The following is a 19718-nucleotide window of genomic DNA, read 5'->3' as shown; positions in this document are numbered from 1 at the left end:
CGTTATTATGTAGTATCCATACATCTAAAAACTATGACTACACCTCTGTTTCGTTTAAATCACCATTTGCATATGTTTAGAACTGATGTCTTGACTCGTTGAATGAACTATAGTTATTCATTCTTATCTTTCATTCCTCAGATTAATTTCCAAAGATTTTATATTTAAAATTTGTTATACTCTTTGTAACATTTTTCAAATACATCAACTGGCCGAAGTGAGAGGAGTGGGCGGGGAATTCATAAAGCGCAAAATAATTTTAAAAAATAGTAGAAAATTTAGTTAATCAATGTATATTTTATAACTTAAAATACGAAATTTTAATACAGAATGTAGAAACATTTGTTAAAAAATTCGTAAATAAGAATAGGTGGATACATTTTTTTTTATACATACATAGGCACTTAATACCATTGATTTTTAATCAATGATAATACATACATATAAAATGGAATACACTTAAGATTTAAGACTTTAAGCATAGATTGCGTTAAAAATCAGTGATCTTTTGCCAGGTTGATATTTCAGATAAGAAGTCTTATTGAATATCGCATCTAATCTGTGGTTAATCCATACTTGCATTTTTGGCCTCAACAAAATTTATTATAAAAAAAAAATTAATAATTTTTGATCCTTACAAATAAATATTTTAAAAATATATTTTACATCTATCTATTATGTTTGGAAAAAATTTTTTTACAACTATGCTTAAGTTACTAATATTAATTTTCAGTTTCTATAGATTCATATAATTTTTCAATAGGCAAATTTTTAATGTGATTTATAACATTTAATACTTTATGTAATATTTGAGAATGTATCATTGATTTATCATCATCAGCATTAATTACATACCATGTTTTGTCTATTAATTTCTTATAATTGGAAGCAACACGTAATTGAAGTTCAGTATTTTCAAAACGTTCATCACCCCAGTTATGACGTAAAGATTGAGCTTCATTGGAAACATTAAGAAGAATAACTATGTCTGGAGAAGGTAGTCCTTTATCAGGTTCTTTACACCAGCTTAAACATTTACCAGTTGTAGCTGCTGTATAAGCAGCACCTGAAGCAGCATATCTACAATGATATTTATAATTTATGTTATATCTTAAAATTTTTCTTTCAAAGAACAAAGTTTGATACTTACCTATCTATAACAACACTAGTACCACTATACAAAGATTTCAGAATTTCTTCCTTACATTCCCATCGATTTGCAGAAAATAATAAATGTGCTGTTTCAGGAGGAAAATTAATTTTTTTATTCAAAAAATCATTTATTATTGTTCCAATGGGAGTTGTTCTATCTGCAAGCAAATATTGATTATTTTAGATATTATTTGAGAAGATTATGTAGATAAAGAAAATAAATGATTAAACTTTAGAGGATCAAAAATTATTAACTTTTTTTTAACCTGGGAAATTTTGACAAACTGAAACTAAAAATGCAAGTTTTAAAACTAGGAAGGTTATATTAAAGTGAGCATTTTCAGCATTTCTTTTCAGATTGCTGTGACATCATACTATTGGTCGTAGGTGTCCTTTTAAATGAAAATAATATTTATAAGAAGGATTTGTGATAATTCAAAAGTTAAAATCTAAAATGTTTTCAATATAATTATTCAAGGATATGAAACACAAAGATTTTCGTAAAGCGGTCTGTTTACATATATCTAACCTAAATACCATCTTCAAAATATAAAAATATAATATGTAATTTTTGCATCGATAAAGAAGTGTTGGAAATGCAAGGAAATACACTAAAATCGCACACACTTATAAGGCATAACTTTTGAACCAGTGAATCCCCATTTTAAAGTTTTTTTTATTTTGGCTTGTCGAAATATACCAAATTATTAAAACCAAATAAATGATGTTTGTAGTTTGAAAAGTGGATAAAAAAAATAACTAGAAAAATATATGTTTACCAGGAAAAGTTCGTTGTTTGGCAGGAATATTATATTGTTTTAATGCATCCATTAACAATTTTGTTTGCGTGGATTTTCCTGCTTTATCACATCCTTCCAATACTATTAAAGCACCACGCGTTGTTAACATTTTTTCTCTTAATAAAATCTTTTCAATCAAATATTATTTATAAGTGTATATCAAACATTTACAAATACAAAAAAACATTTACAAGTCATTACTTTCCCTCACTACTATCCGAATTTTATTTTCTGGGAACGGTGTTTTAATTCCCATGAGTTGAAAACTGATGACAAGATGGTAAAGGAAATAATACGTAATTAGAATAGAAGTGATACATAACTTTCAAATTTTGTAATATTTAAATTCGAAAAATAAATTCTAACAATGATTCTAACAATCGATACATATACAGCTCTTCACGAAAATCTTCGAACTATTGCGTCTCTAATTGTTAAGAAATGAAATTGGATTCGTACAAAACAATACTGCAATAGAAAGAATTTGTAAATAAAATTGTAAAACATCCAACATAAACAAGACTAATGGAACAAGAAATGTATATGTATTACTTACAGGAGTTATAAGTCATAGTATATATGAACTATTTTTACATTAATTTACGTTAACAGTTAGTTAGATCACTAACTGGCATTAATTACTTGTCGATATATTACATTACATATATGTATACAAACGTTTCTGATTTCTTTTTTTGTTCCATATATTCATTATTTTAGTCTTTGACATTTCTTAATTTTAAAATTTTTTTCTTATTTTCCAGAAGGTCTCTTATGGTTTTATGTGATTAATATTTAATCTCTAGAGGAATGTTTAATATATGACACAATGCAGAATAATCATTCCTAATCTAATCAATTTAATTCAAATAGATCTTTTATATATATATATATATTTGTTTTATTATATTATGAAAGTATATAACAGCGAATGAAACTAGAAATTTTATCTTTGTTAATATTGAATTTGAAATAAAAGTAATGAAATAACATTTATTCTTTATTATCTAAACAGTTTTAAAAAAAAGTTCAAACAGATTAAGAAAACTTTTATTTTCAGCAGAATAACAATCCAAAGCATTTCATTTGAATTCTTTAGGAATGATTGCTTCATAATCCGCTATTAAATATTCCTTTAGAGTCAAAACACTTTTAGATTGTAATAGATTGTAATAAAAATTAAGAAATAATATTAAAAGAGATGTTAGAAACTAGAATAATGGAAATATTTGAGCATATTGTTTTCGACAAATTATTATCATAAATTAATATAGAAATAATTCGTATATTTTTTGAGTTTTATATAATTATATAAAATATAATTATAAACAAATACATTGTAACATATTGTAAACAGTAATCCTGTTTTTGTTGTTGGATTTTTTACTTGCACATTCTTAGTTTTATTTATTTATTTTTCATTTATTGCAGTATTGTTTTATTAATATAAGTGCAACACGCGAGTTTTATTTAATAATAATTATTCTTGCAATAAATTGGAGACTTTTGTGAACTGAAAACTGTCGATGTAAATTGAAAACTACTGTAAATTCACTCTTGAATCTTCGTTTACTAGTTAATAGCTGAGGTTCTTCTCTGCACGTTTAGCACACGAATATTTTATTTATCTTTGCTGACTTGAATCACTAATATGTACAATAAGAGGAATAAATTTGCAAAATATTGAGACTCATAAATTATCTTTCACATATTTTTCTTTATTATAATAGCAATTATAGATAGTAATATTAATATACAGTATACATCTTTCATTATCCGTATTTCCCATAAACATACATCGACATATGAATTATAAAGTGCATTAAAGATATAATATAATTATGTTACATTAAAGTAGAATCGCATCATTCATAAACCATTCTATACATACATTACATACAATTCAATTAATACTTCTGTTCACCTTTAACATTTTGTGTTAGAACCCTCTTTTGATGTTCATTATTTACCGCAAGTATATCACCTCGGCAGCATTCGAGCACACTGATAAAGGAATATAGATTGATCGAATTTTAGATATTATTCAAAATCTTAATTTCGTAAATGTATCAATTGTAACGAAAACTTGAGATATATATAAACCTGCTCAACAAAACCAAGGTATTTCATTGAAAACGATTGGAGATTAAATTCAGATAGAAGATACATTTTATTTGTTATCATTTTTTTATAACAAAACGCATATTTTGTAGCTTAATGCCATTTTTCACAAAAAGAATTATTCTGATTTTGATGTTTTACCTTTAGAATTAAAATGTAATAATAAATTTCTTGGATTTACTTCGGCACCTATGTGAAAAGAATAGCTCTATTTAACCTACCAACATGCGAATTTATTGTATTTCCCGAAGAGATAGACTTATATTTATTATATGTATGTACAAATCATAAATTTTATTATATATCTATATATATATGTATATACATGTAACGTAGATAAAGACGCGTTTCACGTAATAATATGCTGTAATTTATGCGTAATATATATATGTTTTGAAAGCACATTACTGTGTCACGAATATAAAATCGAATAATCTAATATATTTTACATATCTCAACAAAACCAGCTTTACTCCAATTGTGATTAATGGCGGTAAAGAATGTTATTTCACTCAAACCAAATGGAGTTATTTTTCTCCTTATATCTTTTTGTTTCTTTCGAAGATTGACCACTTTATAGAAATTATGGTCATTTTGCTATATTTTGAATATACCCAATCAATCATATTTGCAACATATTTTCTTGCTCTTGATTGTATTACTATCACAAAATGCTGGACGTTAAATGAAAAACCAATCTATAAGGCTTACCCTACATTTGTACATTGCGTAAATGTTATTCTTCGTTCGTCAAATTGCTAAATTTGCCATTATTCGCTTGGCTCATATGGAACGAAGCCCCTTGATAATGTTCAAGAAACATGTATCACGAAAAGCGATTATTGAAAAAAACACAGACTTTTAGAATAATAGTATTACGATTGTAAAAAGAAAAAAAAGAAACGCAAAATAACATTCTTGTATGTAGAAGCGTATTTTGTTTGTAAAATATTCTTTCTCTCAGTTGAGCAGATTAAATTTTTTATGGCATATGAAATGTTCTGATAGCACCAACGTTTTTATATATCAAGAATAAACAAACAATGCACTTTTCCTAAAGAAGAAAAATGTATAGTTCATAGAACGCTATATCTATCAATATGAACAAAGTGAAGAATTATAGTTATACAATTTGCAGTTATTTTTTTAAGTATGTCGTTATAATACATGATAAGAAAAAGGTAAAATTCGAAACTTTAAAATGTATGTGAAAAAATTGCTTATAAAGGAAATATGTATGCATTAGTAAAATAACTAGCTATCGAAATAATTAATACAAACACTGTTGAGAAAATAATTTTTAGAAAAAAATATATCGAATAATTACGAAAGTAAAAATTCGAAATGAAATATTTCGTTATTCTGAATTTAGATAGATGGCAGTTACACTTCTTACTGATATAACGTTGGTATAATGATATACTAGCTTGATGATTAATAACAAATACTTGCATGATACATTGCCTAACAATAGGATTTATAAAATTTTCAGATTTGTAACATTTCTTACTGATATCTGCTTCATTTTCTATGCAATAACTGTTCTTCATCAGCATATAAAATCAAACTCCACAGAGCATCACTATGCTTTTAGACTGTAACAAATTCTTCCAGAACGTCAACGATGTGATCGACATATTATTCTTGCTGTAATTAACATTATACTCGCGAAATATGTTTCAGGAAAGATTATTCACAATTTAAGCGTGAATTCTGTTACGAGTGCAAACTTAACATTCTCTTCATTCGCGATTTCACTCAACATAACATACATTTCTCAGCAGTTATTTTATCATTGGAATTTTCAATATAACTCAACTCGATATATGTAACTCATTAAAACGGATTCACGATAAAAACGTTCAACCCATTTGCGCTTTAACATCAATAATACAGACTTCATTCTAAAAATATATATCGCTGATAAACATTATGATCGTTGATAAGCATGATAAATGGGTTGAATCGTAAAAACTATTTCATAAAATAAAAATATCTACGATTCGCACAATCATGTATCAACGAGCTAGTTAAAAAACATTCCATGAGAAAAACTAATTTTACAAAACAAGTACCCTGTATACTACCGAAATACGATTAAACAATTTGTCGAAATTCTCCAAGATAAGAAACAGAAACAAGTGAAATTCTTAACATTAACGGCTTGTTAAACATTGTTTTCTCGTGAATTGTGATATTTTCCAGATTTTGCTCACGGTGCTATTTAAGAGAAATTATCTGCTTGATGTACATACATATTATATATGATTCCCTAGAAATTGTATTTCTAGAGAAAATAAATTGATCTTTGTAAAGTCGAAATTGAAAATTCACATGACTAAAACTTATAAAGCATCTATTATTATTTGCTTACGTAATTTGAGGTATGCTTGCCAGTGTGGTTTGTGAAAATTTCGAATGTGATCTTGTGAATTTTATCGTGGAGGATATCGATTCTGCTGTACGTTCTTCACTGAACGATTCTTCATGTCATTCGGGTTGTACATCATTGGTCCCTAAAGATCATTATTTTCTTGAAAAATAAAGCACGACATCAAAATTAAGCTATATACAAAAATTTTACAATTTTATTATACTATTATATTTTATTATACTATTAAATTTTTCATACTATTATTATGTTATTTTGTCCAAAATAAAATTATTAAGATTGAAAAATATTAATTAAATGATTATTTCTTTAAGTTTGTAATTTTGAACTTACAGTTGAATGTAGCATAAAGCACAAAATATAAGCTTCGCAATTAACAAATAGCACATATACTGTGAGACCAAAACCATATACATATCTTTCACCAAGCTTTCCCTTACCAGGAAAATCTTATAAGAATGAAATGTTGATGCATCTATTATTTATTGAATGAATTTAAGCTTGATTTAGAGGCAAAAGCTACATGACTGTGAAGTAAATATATGTTATCTTAAATCTATTACATATGTAAAATGTATTTCAGATATTTCTATGTGTGAAATAATTCTTGAATTAAAATTAATTTTATTATTAAAAATTTTTTTATAAAGAAAAAAAAAAAACACTCAGGAATCATTTCACTTCTAATGGCAATATCATTAAAAAAGTATATTCTGTAATCACAAACTTATTATAAAATACGATACTATAATAAATAAATTAAGACATATATTACGTATCGTTGAATAATATTTATAAATGATATCACCTTTAAAATAAGAAAAATATCTACCATTGGATTACCTTGTCTTGTGGGAGAAAACGCGGATCCCTCATAGTGTAGCTCTGCACCTCTCGCGATAACGAGCTGGTTGAGCTCCATCGAGAGAACTGTGTGCCATATGCAACACAATTTTGTCTCACTAACCGAATATTTGCTCTATTGCTATGATTAGGCCTCAAAATTTATGAAAAATTTTGCAATACCGATTTTACAAGATAAAAATTGTTTCTTTTTAATAAAATTTAATAAAAATAAAATGACGTAAAAGATCGTAGAAAATTAGACAATATACAAATATTGCATAATCGGTATTGCAAATCTCTAACATTGTCATGTATAAAAGTGCGATGTTTTTTATGATAGGTTTACGATAGATTTACCTCTTAATTGCAAAGATAAACCATGCTGAAGATTATGATGTAGACATACTAGTGCATTATTTTAGTGCCCTACACCATATGTTAGCTTATGAATGAATCACCCTTCCTTGTGCATCTGATATCAACAAATTGTGTACATGCAAAAGAAAAACCTAAAGGCCTAATATGCAACATTAAAAAGAATAAAAATATCAGGAAAAAGATTATAGACAAACAAATGGTAAAAAGTAGTTTTTCAAACATGTGCTTTATCTCATCTATTGTATTTGCCCTATCTTTCTTTATTGTTGTAATTCAATTTGTTTAAGTGTATGTTGCATTGACAATACGTATAATATTTACACTATCACCCATGCTACTAAACATTACATTACTAAATAAACATTACAAACCATGCATGTACAATAATAAAAAAATATATAAAATTAATAAAATAGTTCTTACTATCAGAAATAATTATTATTTGGCTACATCATTCTGCCTCCCTGACTGCTTGCAAAGGAAACAAAAAAAGAAAGGTGGATTAAACACAAGTTTGCAAGAAAGAGAATATCTATTCTACTTGGAAAATCTACTTGGCATAATTAAAATACAATATAATATAATTAAAATATAATATAAAATTTTCCAATTAGATAAAAATAAAATAATAGAGAAAGACAATGTTTAGAAACCTATTTGGTAATTAATATTATTTTCTATTAAATAATTTAAATAAACAAAAATAAATACATATAATTTTTGGATGAATATACTGTACATACAAAAGTAAGAATTATTTTAGAAGAGAAAAACGAGTATTTTTAGGTAAACAGACAATACACAAAACTAAGAAAAATATACAGACGTTATTACAAATATAATTGTAAAAGAATTTCGGAAGAAAATAACATTTTAACATTACAGTTCCAGAGAAAGATCAAAAAGCTGCATACCAGAATACTGCAACCATAACATAAAGATAATAAAAAGGTTGTGTATAGTGAATCTGAAATAGTAGATTTACTAACATGAAACTGTATTGTTAATGTTGTATATATGTTTGTAATGATAAAAGATGGTTGTATGTACATGAAAGTTTGAGAGATTATTGTGTATAATAAAACGAACTTACCCCTTGAGATGTATTTTCCGAAACATTCGTACTTATGGTTGATGTTGCCGTTGAAGTTAAGAAATCCATAGGAGCACTAGGATCGTTAACTATAAAAAAACATATAATATGATTAATCAAAGAAAATTTTATCAACAGAAAAAAATCAACAGAAGCTATAAAAAATTTACCTGGTGCAGGAATAAATAACTGAGGTGATGAACTAGCCATGGGTACCATTGGAGATGTTGTTATATTTGAAGATGTTACGTTATTTTTTAAACCACCACCTGGATTCATTACATCTATGTAATTGGCACGCATACTTCTACCTCTGGGTAATTTAAATTTGTTCACAGTGGATTCATCTGCTAGTAAAGGTGATTGAGATGATTGAGAAGGTTGAGATATTTGTTCAGGCACAGGTGGTCTAAATCCCATATCAGAAGCTTTTGGAGGAGGAGCTATTGTAGCCGAATTACTATCTCCATCTTCGTCTTTATTCATCCATTTTTTAGCTACCGGGTCCCAAACGATCTGTTTAAGAAATAAAGCGCGATATAAATATTATTCTTCTTATTTAAATAAAGAGAACACAAACACAGTTTATATAAAAAGAAAAAAACTACAGGGCTCAAGTAATTTCATTGTATAATTTTGTGTTAGACACAAAAATTGGAATGTTAAGCAAGAATATATCAATAATTCGTTAGCTGTTAATTAAATGACCGAATATTGAATTATACTGCCCTTTTTCTCTTCCATCATAAAAGACGTCATAATTACCATAAGTACCCGCGTGAGCCCTTAAGCGATAAAAAAATATAAAACCAACTATCGTAATTTTTTATTAATCTATGAAAAATGTAATATTTTGAAAATTACCGTTGGGTTACTGTCATCTGGTAAAATCATTTGGTTTCTTGGTTTTGGAGCAAGTTTGCTAAAAAGTCCGCCAAACCAAGAACCACTGTTAGAAGATTTTTTTTCGATTGGCTTTTCTGAAATTTGTTTGGTTGAAGCTACAGGTTTTGAAGCTGGTTTCGGAGTCTCAAGAGCATCCAATTCTTCCAACGGATCGTACTGTTTTCTCGTTGACGGTGTCATCGAAATCGTCGGTTGTGACGACTGAAATAAAGTATACAATTCATCATCGCAAAGTTGCTCTAGCAAAGTTGATCACTGTTTACTGCATAGTATAAGTACATGTTACTTATGCATTTATTACTTTGAATATAAATAATTTCCTTTTGACGGAAATATCTATCACAGTAAACAGCGAAGAACTTTGCTTACATATTTATAATTCATATAAAATAAAATATTTTTTTATAAAATAATTATATCTAGAGGCACAACTTTTAGAAATTCAGAAAAATCAGTAACATGAGAAACTTTATTACATATTTAATATCAACAGATTTGTATACATAAATCACATCTAAAACAAGAACATATTTTATAATCATGTTCTATTACTTTGTATCAAATATTTGTGTTATTCATGCCTATAATAACATAAAATATTATTCATTAAAAACATTATTTTATAAGCGGAAGAATTAACTGACTTACAAAAGTAAGTTAACATTTCTTGCAAATATAACTACAAATATACAATAACATTAAAGTTTAACATCGAGAAACCTATTATACTATCTACTCACAATTTGTGGGAACATCGATATAATAAGTTTTAGGGATGGATTTTTTTATAGGAACATCTTCGAATTTCGTTACACAAAGGTCACTTATTGGTTTAATCGGTAAATCTATTGGATACGTTCCACCAAAAATAAGTGGTTTATACTGACACAATTCTGTGGAAGGATTCTGTGAAGAATTCGAATAAGACCACGCATCTACTGTATCACAAATAACATCTTTTCTTCGAATATGTGGAGCTATCCTCATGACTTTTTTGTCCTCAAAATTACAATATTGTTTTAAAGTTTGATTTCTATTTTCAGAAGCTACAGTTGTATTATTTTCTGAACTGGAATCAAACGTAGTAAGAGACTCAAAATTTATTCTACTAAATTGAATATCTAAATCAGTAGTTGTCAATAAACTATTTTCATCTATATCATCAGAATTTTTGTCTTTATTATTTTCTATTTTTTTTTTAATTTTACACTTTAGGAATATGGGCGGCTGCGAAGAAGGCGGCTTCATGTATCTACCATCTAATTTTTTAATTTTATTTATGTCTTTTTGATGAATTGTATTATTTAATATGATTTTCGGATAAGCTGTTGTGATTTTAGGGTATGTTATCATTTTTCGCGATTTCATGGATTTTTCATCTGAAGTAGTTGATCTAAAGTGATTAGAAACTGATGATATGATTGTATAAGTACTAATATTAGAATTGGAAGAATGAGGAGTGACGCATCGATTTGAATCTGTTAATACTTTGCGTCGTCGTAATGAGCTAACATTGGTGTCATCCAATGACCAATCAGGATCGAGATTACTATCCGCAGTAAGCATGTAATTACTTACTTCAAGGGTTGGTGTTTTTTGTTCCCTTTCCATCTGTCCATATGTAAGCATTAAAAAAAAAAAACAAATAAAAAAATTGTTATTTCTACTTGAATATACGATTTATCATATGAAACGTATTCTATGTGATTTATTATATTGAAACATATTCTATGAAAGAGCGAAAAATTTAGTTAAACTGTGATAATAAATATATAATAGTTGCGCTATTGAAACATGTAATGAAAATATGCGTGAAATAACAGACAAAAAGATTAATCTAATATTAAAAATCATATATTATTATGTCATAAATTGGAACAATTGATTTACCTTATAGTTCCATTTTTCCTGCTGCTGAGAATCATCAATGTCACCTTGTTCTGAAGGATATGTTGATTGTTGTTGCCAATTTGTAATGGTACTATCGTTTCTCCCATAATTGTTTTGATAATACGAGTCTTGATTCCAATAATCTTGCTGTTGAGATTGCTGGTATTGACAAGAGTCTTCATTATTTCCTGCATATTGCATATTTTGATCATATGTATCTGGTACATTCGATGGTAGAGATATCGGTTGCCATTCTGATTGTGTATCAGCCGTAGCTACTTCCATCATCGACGTTGGACCTTCTCTGTATTCGGATTGAATCGTACTCCATTGTTGTTGCTTAATTTCGTGCACTTCTTGATTTTGTATATTGTTGTATGATTCTTGTTTTGCTTGAAGAGCATAAACTTCATTTTCGATAATTTTTCCCTCCTATAATAAAATAGTAAATAATATCTTCTTTTTCTATAATATTCAAATAAGATAATATTTTTAATATTTATCCTCTATTTAAACTTACGTGGCATTTATCAACAATTTCAGTTAGATTATTGAACCAAGTTAAGGTTGTAGCTTCATCAACTGAATCTTTATAGATAGGATCATGATATCGAATCCTGTCTCCTAAATTGTATACTGCATTGATAAACGACTTCTTATACTTCGATGGCTCGTTAAAAATATTTACTGCAATTTGTTCTATGTATAATAAGGCTTTCTCTATTAATCCATGATCTACCATTTTTATTGCCAAATCAAATTTAAAGGTTTGTAGATCTACTAATGTAAAACCTGGTTCACTAAGATTTCTAGCATATTCATATATTTCCGTGAGCATAACAGCTTCCGTTGTAAAAAATGCATTGTAAGATTTATGATGATTTGCACCGATTAATACAAGCTTTACGTTACTTGCGCCATAGATACCAAAATCAACTTGTGCAAGTATGTAACAAAAATGAGCTGCATAAACATCTCCTCGTGCAGAAAGTGTATCACCGAGAGTTGTAATTGAGCGACGATTAATTTCAGGATTAGCGGATGTGTTGGATATAATCATTGCTAAATGAGGTCTCCAATCATCCCATCGAAGATCTGATATACCAGTAACTACAGCTGGTATACGGCCAGAATGAAGTTGATACAAAGTTTGCAATGGATCGTGATATGGTAGACTATTAGCAAAACGCGTCATTACAGATGCATGTGTACGTTTATCCAATTTGCTAGCTAAGAAAAGTGCATGTCCCCAAAGACCTTCATTCATTGCATATTCTGCATATTAAAAATGATAAAATTTAAAATATCTGAACATCATATAGTTGTTTAATGACGTGAAAAATACAAAACCGTATTTACCTAATGCTTCTTGAACTAATCCGTAAAGTAGTGTTTTCCTAAACTCATCTGTTATTTGTTCCACACTTTTTTGTGGATTACTTTCGACTTTTTCGGTTTTTGCTATACTATCTTGATTACCTTGAATACTATCTGTAATTGAGGCACCCGATCTTTGAGATATTATCGATTCCCTTCTTTCTGAATCCTGCAATTTTTGTTTCTCATAAGGATACGCGTCTTTATTTCTAAGTAGCAATGCTGCTATATCAACGCCAACAACATTCTGAAAAAAATACATATGATTAGGCAAAAGAAGGAAATTATATGCATATTTAATAAAAAATATCTTACTCCATTTTGTTGAATCAACATAATCATTAATTCATATAAAAGTATATACGAAGCACGATCGATCATTTCCTCATTTGATGCCGCCTTTTTAATTTTATTTTCACAATATTCGATAATGGTTTTTTTATGAGTAACACCCCTGAATTTAAAAAAAAAAAGAGATATGGTATTAAAAATAATACAAAGTTCATATAGAAAATGATTTAAAAAATATTGAAAGTGTAAAATTAAGTGACATAATAATTAATATCCAAGCACGCATTATTATGTTATACAGTATTATTAAAAGCAATATAGTTGCAAAATTAATTTTTTATAAAAATAAATAAAACGTATCGCATCACAAACGAGAACGCGCATGCTTAAATTGCAAATATACTGATTACACTTGCTTAATTAGAGGACCAGGATAGGCACGTAAATCACGTGCTACAGGATCATGTGAAAGTAAATTGTCCAATTTAAAAATTTCTACTTTGGCTCTTTCACCATCAGACGGATAAGCTGGATGCACATGTATCAATGATCCAATAGAAAAACATCCTAGACGTAAAATGTTTTTATAAAATCTCCCATAGCAAATTCTGATAAACTACATAATTTGATACTATACCATAAACATGTGAAATAGAAAATTTAGTCGGTGTCATTCGTGCAGAAGTAGCTATTGAATCTTCAAGCATAGACATATCAGCCAAAGTTCGTTTGTCACCAGTTGTTCTGAAAAATATAATTTTTGTTGTTATGTATAAATTAAAAAACTTGTAATGTAAAGTCACAGGAAAAGCAAAATAACTACAAGAAAAGAAGACAGATTGTTTCTAATAAGATGATTGGAAATATTACAGATGTATGTAAATATTTTAATATATCTTAATTTTTAATAGATACTACTGATGACTTTTTAATACTATGGTGAATACTAATGAGGAATTTCAACATCTACCTAAAAAAGATGTTTTAAATATCATGAAAATATTTTAACTAAATTACTAGTTAAAATATTTAACTAAATTACTAGTTAGAAAATATTTTAACTAATTATATTTTAAATAAATTACTTTGAACAATAAAAAGTTTGATATTTTCAATATTTCGAGCATGTTGAACCGAGAGAATTCTCTCGGTCTCACCTATTTAAATTTTGATAACTTGAATTCTGTCTTCGTGGACTTCTGGTCCATCCAGGATACCCGAAATACGGAACATATAATGCTTTGTTTGGCGAGTAGAAGCATGCACTTGAATTTGTAAAAAATCTAATACATAATAAATATTATAAAAACTATAAGAGAACAGACCTAGAATATTCACATCTAATCGCTATTTCAACTTTTCTAACCTTTCATCGCAAGAACTACGCCCAGAATGGACACTTGCTCTGTCTTCGGGATAATTAACAACACCACGAGAAATATGTTGTTGCTGATGTTGATTAGCATAATATTTATGATACCATTCTGAATAAGCAGCAGGATTTGTACGTCGCAAATTTTCAATATATGCATAATAGTTACTAGCATAATGAACACTATACTCGTATCCAGGATATCCTATAATACAAAATAATTTAAATTATTTTCATTATTGAAACAATAAAAATTTAGGTACAAGAAATATGTGTACCATTATAAGGATAATACGGATCTCTCGATCGCATATAGTATTCTCGATCTCTGTCATTGTAAGAAGATCTACTGGATGGTCTAGATCTAAAAACCAAAAAAAAAAATCTTATATATACAAAACATCATGTTCAAATATCAATTATATGCTGAAAAAATATATACCCTCTACTATAAGGATCGTCGTAATATTCTCTCCTATATGTATCTCTTATATCGTAATCATCGTATCGTCTTGTTCGTCTGTCATCTCTTCTTCTGTCACGATCAAGATAATCGCGATCTCTAGAATATCGTAAATCATAATCTCTAATGTCCCTTTCCCTACGTCGCATTCCATCATCAACCCTATCTTTTCTACGATCGTCTGGTCGTCTTCTAATATCTCTATCATCTAAATCTTCTTTAGTTCTATTTCTTCTATCGATCTCCTCTCTCGCATGTCTATCTAGATCATCTCGACTATGATGTTTGCGATCATCTTCTCGGTAAGGAATTTCTCGACGATCGAATTCGTCACGAGTATTGTATGTTCGATCACTTTCACCTCCACGACGACGATCATAATAATAATCATCATCATATTCCCGTTCACGATCATAACTGCAAATAAGTTAAAATAAAAGTCTTAAGTCAAAACTCTTGACTTATAAATTTTATCAGAGTTTAATTATTATACATCTACTCACTATGCGTTTTTTCGTTCGTATTCATATCTTCGGCGTTCTGAACTACTGTCACGTCGTCTTTCTCTGCTATCGTCCCTACTATTTCCAGAGCCTTCATCATCTTCATCTTCATATGAATCTCTACGATTCGATACACTAGAAATTCCTTGAGTCTCGCGTATTGATGCTCCCACAGCTTCCTCGCGTTTATTTCTTGAATCACTGGTTTGATCCTGAATAGCTGAAATGAAATATAAAGTTTTAATAATAAGTATAAAGATATTGAATTTATATAAATATAAAGTTTCGTCTCACTGCCTATAGAAGAAACTTCTTGAGAACCTGTAACTACTCTTCCATTAGATCTATCATCTGAAGACTGAGTAACTTCATTTGGAGACGAACCGCCCGGTATTTGTCTAAGATTCTCATCCGTTTGCTGAACGAGATCTTCAGATTCGTTACCTCTTCCAGGTATTTCCCGTATCTCATTTGGTTCTAACATAATTTGAGATTGTAACTGATACCTTTCTTCTCCAGACGGATCATTTCGTGATTGTTGCGGAGGCAGAGATCGTTCTCTACCAGATGGATCATTCCGACGTTCTATCGTGTCGGAAAGTAAAGAAACATTTCTTTCTTGACCAGGTGGAACATCGCGACGTTCTGATCTTTCTGGTATACTTCTTAGCTGAAGACTTTGTTCCTGACCAGAGGGATCATTTCTTCTTGGGTCAGATAATCTTTGACCAGATTGAACATATTGTTCCTGCCCAGTTGGATCATTCCTACGTGGATCTATGGAGCTTGATTGTCCTGGTATTTCACGTAAAAAAGGAATGTCATTAGGTACTTCATCATTTTCATCATCCTGACTTGACGGAGTGGGTTCATGTTCTTGATGAGAATCAGTTAACTCTCCGGTTTCCAAAAAAGTATTTCTATCATTTGACGCGAATTCATAATTATCTGGTACCTATAAAATAATTTTTATTTACCTTAACTGCATAAAAAAAATTGATCCATTTCTCTTACCTGTTCTGTTTGAAGATGCGAATGAGATCGTGTTGATTGCTGCGTGGAAGGTACTTCAATATTATTTATTTCTTGTCTAAAATCACGAGTACCAGTTATTTCCTTGGTAGAAATTGAAACTGGTTTAGGATCATTATCTAAAGTTTCTTTATTTATAGAATCTCTTGAGCCATATATATCACGTTTTTGTAATGATGGCGCGACTACTTCTAAATTTACAAATTCTGAAGGCTGTTGAATATTTTCATAGTTTTCTACGTTTTGTTCTATATTCCATTCTTTAGGTGGATGAACATTATCTTTCGAATATAATGTATTTTCTGTAGTGAGTGACAATGTATCCTGACTGTACCATTGATCGTATCCACTTTGTGGTATATTATCTGTAGGTTTAATATTTGTCATTTGATATGCATTAAGCACTGAACGGTCTTGACTAATAAGATCATCATTAGAATGAATATTTTCTGCACCAAATGCAGTGCAATCTAAAGATAATCCAGATATATCATTAGGTGTAACACTAATATTAGAAATTGCACTTTGATTCCACCCATCTTCAGAATTAACAGACTGTGCTTCTTTCGACTCATTTTGACTTTCTACATGTTTACTTACTTTAGTGCCAAGATTTAACTGTTCTAATTTTGTGGGCAACTCTTCTACTGAATTACTTTTACTCCATTCTATTGAATCATTTACTAAATTGAAATCATTGTTCTCTTGCATAGAAATATTTTCAGAACTTGCAGCAGTTGATATAGTTTCAGGAGTAGCAGTCATATTAAGTCGGGAATCAGACACATATGATTTAGCAATATTCGTTTTTGTATGTATATTAGAATCTTTAGAACTTACAGAATTTGGAATTGATGAAGGTATAGACCGTTTTCTTTCTTCTTGTTCTACATTAGACTCTACTGCTGGAATAACATTAGGATGAACATTAGGAATATGATGAGATGATATTGTACGATTTTGTTGCCAATCATTTGTAGTAACTGCACCAATTCTTGCTTCTTGTTTAATATTTTCTTCCATTAAATTATCTTGTTTCTGTAGCCACTGAGCATTATTGTCATTCATCTTTTTCCATGGCTGTGAAATTTCAGTACTTGTTTTAGACCAAGAATTAAATTCATCATTGGTGCTATAAGTTCGTGTTACTTGTTGATTTTGATTTGATACTTCGGATTCACGATTTTGAGTGTTCCATTGGGAGGACATATTAATTTGATTTGACCAATTATTTGCATTATTTGTATCATTTATAAAATCTTCTTTATTCTCGGTAGAAGATAAAAGATGCTGATCAGATTTAGTTTGTTGTATTGGTGGTGTATATTGATTTCCTATGTCATCAAAATTTTGTGCTTCTTTATCTAGTTTTAAATCTTGCCAATGTCCCAGTGCAACGCCTGGATTTTGCCAATTTTGTGAAGTTATTATATTTGTTTGATTAGATTTCATCCAATTACAATTACTACCAACTAGAGTAGGATGTGATGCTTGCTCTTTTTGATTTTGTATACCTGATTTTTGCAAATATGGAACATTCTGAGACTGTTGATCACCTGTCCATTGAGATTGATCGAAATTCATAGATCCAGATTTAATAGAATTTGTTCGAGGTGGATACTGCTGATATTGCTGATATTGGTTATAATTTGAATAAGGTGCAAAAGATTCTGTATGATTAGGAACTGATGGTCTGTTCGGAATTGTTCCTGGTGTATTTCTGTCTGATGTTGAATTCTGATTGAGAAGATCATTTTTATTACCATTAATATTTTGATAATAATGATCTTGAATAGAATTAGATATCAGTTGTCCCTGATTGGTATATGAAGGTACATAATGCTGTTGTTGTTGTTGCTCTTGCTGTGGTGGTTGCTGTTGTTGATTATCTGTCTGTTTGTCAAAATCCCAATTCCATGAATTATTCCAAGGATCATTAGGTTGTTTTGGCTGATTTAATAAAGGAGATTGATGTTGAGTGGAATCATTTGATGATACTTCTGATGATACTTTAGACATTGGATTCCATACATTTTGATTATGAGCTCCATAACCTAAACTGTGATCTACCCTAGACCTAGCAGGTCTGGCTCTATAAGGATTCTACAAATATATTAATACAAAAGTCAATCTTTGTTTAACTTTTTACAACACTTTTAAACATGTTACTTACATTCATACTGTTTGTAAGACAGTAATGCCTGCTTTTTATTTATATAAAACCTATAAGACAAAATATAATTTACATATTATATTATGTTGCAGATTAAAAATTATCATTTCATCAATTTACTGTTATCTTATATAATTATTTAATGTTATCTTATAAAATTATTTTGGAATTATTGATATACTAGTAAGATATACTTTCACATATCATAGAAAACACATATATAAGTCAGTATAAATCTATTTTTTGAATTCCTCTGCTAATAAAGTAATATTTCATAAAATGACAATAAATTCAGGGCATTGATTAAAATTAATATGAAAATATAAAATCCATTGATATTCTTTCTGGTAACAATTTGTTGTCTAGGAAGAAAAATTTCTTAAAATCCTTTCACTACAAAAACTCAAAATTGCTGTAATTATATAACAAAAATCGTGAGAGAGCATTTTTTGTAGAAAAATAACATGATTGGTGGATAAGAGAAAGTCAAAAGACGAGAAATTTAAAATGTCGTTTTGAAAATTGCGATACCAGCTGTGATATTCAACATTAGCGTTCAGGGACCTTTCGTACGTTCACTCACCTAGCTATCGTATCTGGCACTGGTATCGGTACGCGAGTATAAGCATTATTTTCTCTCGCAAAACATTCGAATCGTTACTTCAGCAAGTCCAATCGTTTACAGAAGTAAATTAAATTTTGATAAAAGCAAAAGAGAAATCACAAGAACGCGGACATTTTCCGAATCTACGAGGAAGATGTGGGTTAAGCACGTCACGAATTTTTCTCGTTGACTTTCCACGCGAGCAGAACCATAGACGCGCACAGCGCGGACGCGTTGATCTCAAACGTCAAAAAGATCTCCAATATAATCTCGTTAGATGGCATTGCAGTATGATTTAAAATTTTTTTTTAGAAAATACGAAAAT

The 19718-nt window shown here is 29.1% G+C and overlaps 2 protein-coding genes across 17 annotated transcripts; both read right to left on the bottom strand.

Annotated features, from left to right (window-relative positions):
* Positions 1-704: 704 nt before the first annotated feature.
* Positions 705-2566, bottom strand: LOC122527626 (thymidylate kinase). Of its 4 annotated transcripts, XM_043651989.1 has the most exons (4): positions 1780-1805; positions 1408-1442; positions 1151-1310; positions 705-1080 (listed from the first exon to the last, which is right to left on the bottom strand). In XM_043651989.1, the coding sequence occupies exons 1-4, from the start codon at positions 1788-1790 to the stop codon at positions 723-725; spliced, it is 564 nt and encodes a 187-aa protein (XP_043507924.1). In that variant the 5' UTR covers positions 1791-1805; the 3' UTR covers positions 705-722. The 4 variants fall into 4 exon arrangements, with proteins under 4 accessions (XP_043507924.1, XP_043507932.1, XP_043507942.1 ...); XM_043651997.1 differs by lacking the exons at positions 1408-1442; positions 1780-1805 and adding an exon at positions 2509-2566 and having other exon boundaries at positions 706-1080; XM_043652007.1 differs by lacking the exon at positions 1408-1442 and having other exon boundaries at positions 706-1080; positions 1778-1866.
* Positions 2567-3649: 1083 nt separating this feature from the next.
* On the bottom strand, positions 3650-19658 carry LOC122527568. 13 transcript variants are annotated; one of them, XR_006306374.1, is made up of 21 exons: positions 19373-19655; positions 18790-18839; positions 16599-18719; positions 15879-16539; positions 15585-15804; positions 15061-15498; positions 14897-14982; positions 14613-14823; positions 13884-13990; positions 13657-13813; positions 13271-13409; positions 12938-13202; positions 12099-12853; positions 11579-12010; positions 11267-11299; positions 9647-9889; positions 8953-9298; positions 8783-8871; positions 8113-8157; positions 7309-7395; positions 6536-6606 (listed from the first exon to the last, which is right to left on the bottom strand). XR_006306374.1 is itself a non-coding variant. In XM_043651867.1 (20 exons), exons 2-20 carry the CDS (start codon positions 18793-18795, stop codon positions 6509-6511), a joined length of 6477 nt encoding a protein of 2158 aa, XP_043507802.1. In that variant the 5' UTR covers positions 18796-18839; positions 19373-19655; the 3' UTR covers positions 3650-6508. The 13 variants fall into 13 exon arrangements, 11 of the variants coding, with proteins under 11 accessions (XP_043507802.1, XP_043507811.1, XP_043507837.1 ...); XR_006306373.1 differs by having other exon boundaries at positions 6536-6589; XM_043651867.1 differs by lacking the exon at positions 8113-8157 and having other exon boundaries at positions 3650-6589.
* Between the last annotated feature and the right edge of the window lie 60 nt (positions 19659-19718).

Source organism: Frieseomelitta varia, unplaced genomic scaffold (genome assembly GCF_011392965.1).
Source record: "Frieseomelitta varia isolate USP_RPSP 00005682 unplaced genomic scaffold, Fvar_1.2 scaffold_1026, whole genome shotgun sequence".
Classification (NCBI taxonomy): Eukaryota; Metazoa; Arthropoda; class Insecta; order Hymenoptera; family Apidae; genus Frieseomelitta; species Frieseomelitta varia.
This window is presented reverse-complemented; position numbering and strand designations above follow the sequence as displayed.

What these genes read in the sequence shown, in the direction of transcription:
- LOC122527626 (XM_043651981.1), bottom strand. Translation starts at nt 2,061, where the DNA reads ATGTTAACAACGCGTGGTGCTTTAATAGTATTGGAAGGATGTGATAAA. An exon ending in CAAACAACGAACTTTTCCTG is followed by an intron (nt 1,311 to 1,931) that starts GTAAACATATAT and finishes ATTTGCTTGCAG; the next exon opens with ATAGAACAACTCCCATTGGA. An exon ending in ACTAGTGTTGTTATAGATAG is followed by an intron (nt 1,081 to 1,150) that starts GTAAGTATCAAA and finishes ATATCATTGTAG; the next exon opens with ATATGCTGCTTCAGGTGCTG.
- LOC122527568 (XM_043651867.1), bottom strand. An exon ending in TTCTATTTCACATGTTTATG is followed by an intron (nt 13,814 to 13,883) that starts GTATAGTATCAA and finishes TTTTACGTCTAG; the next exon opens with GATGTTTTTCTATTGGATCA. An exon ending in TGTTGATTCAACAAAATGGA is followed by an intron (nt 13,203 to 13,270) that starts GTAAGATATTTT and finishes TATTTTTTTCAG; the next exon opens with AATGTTGTTGGCGTTGATAT.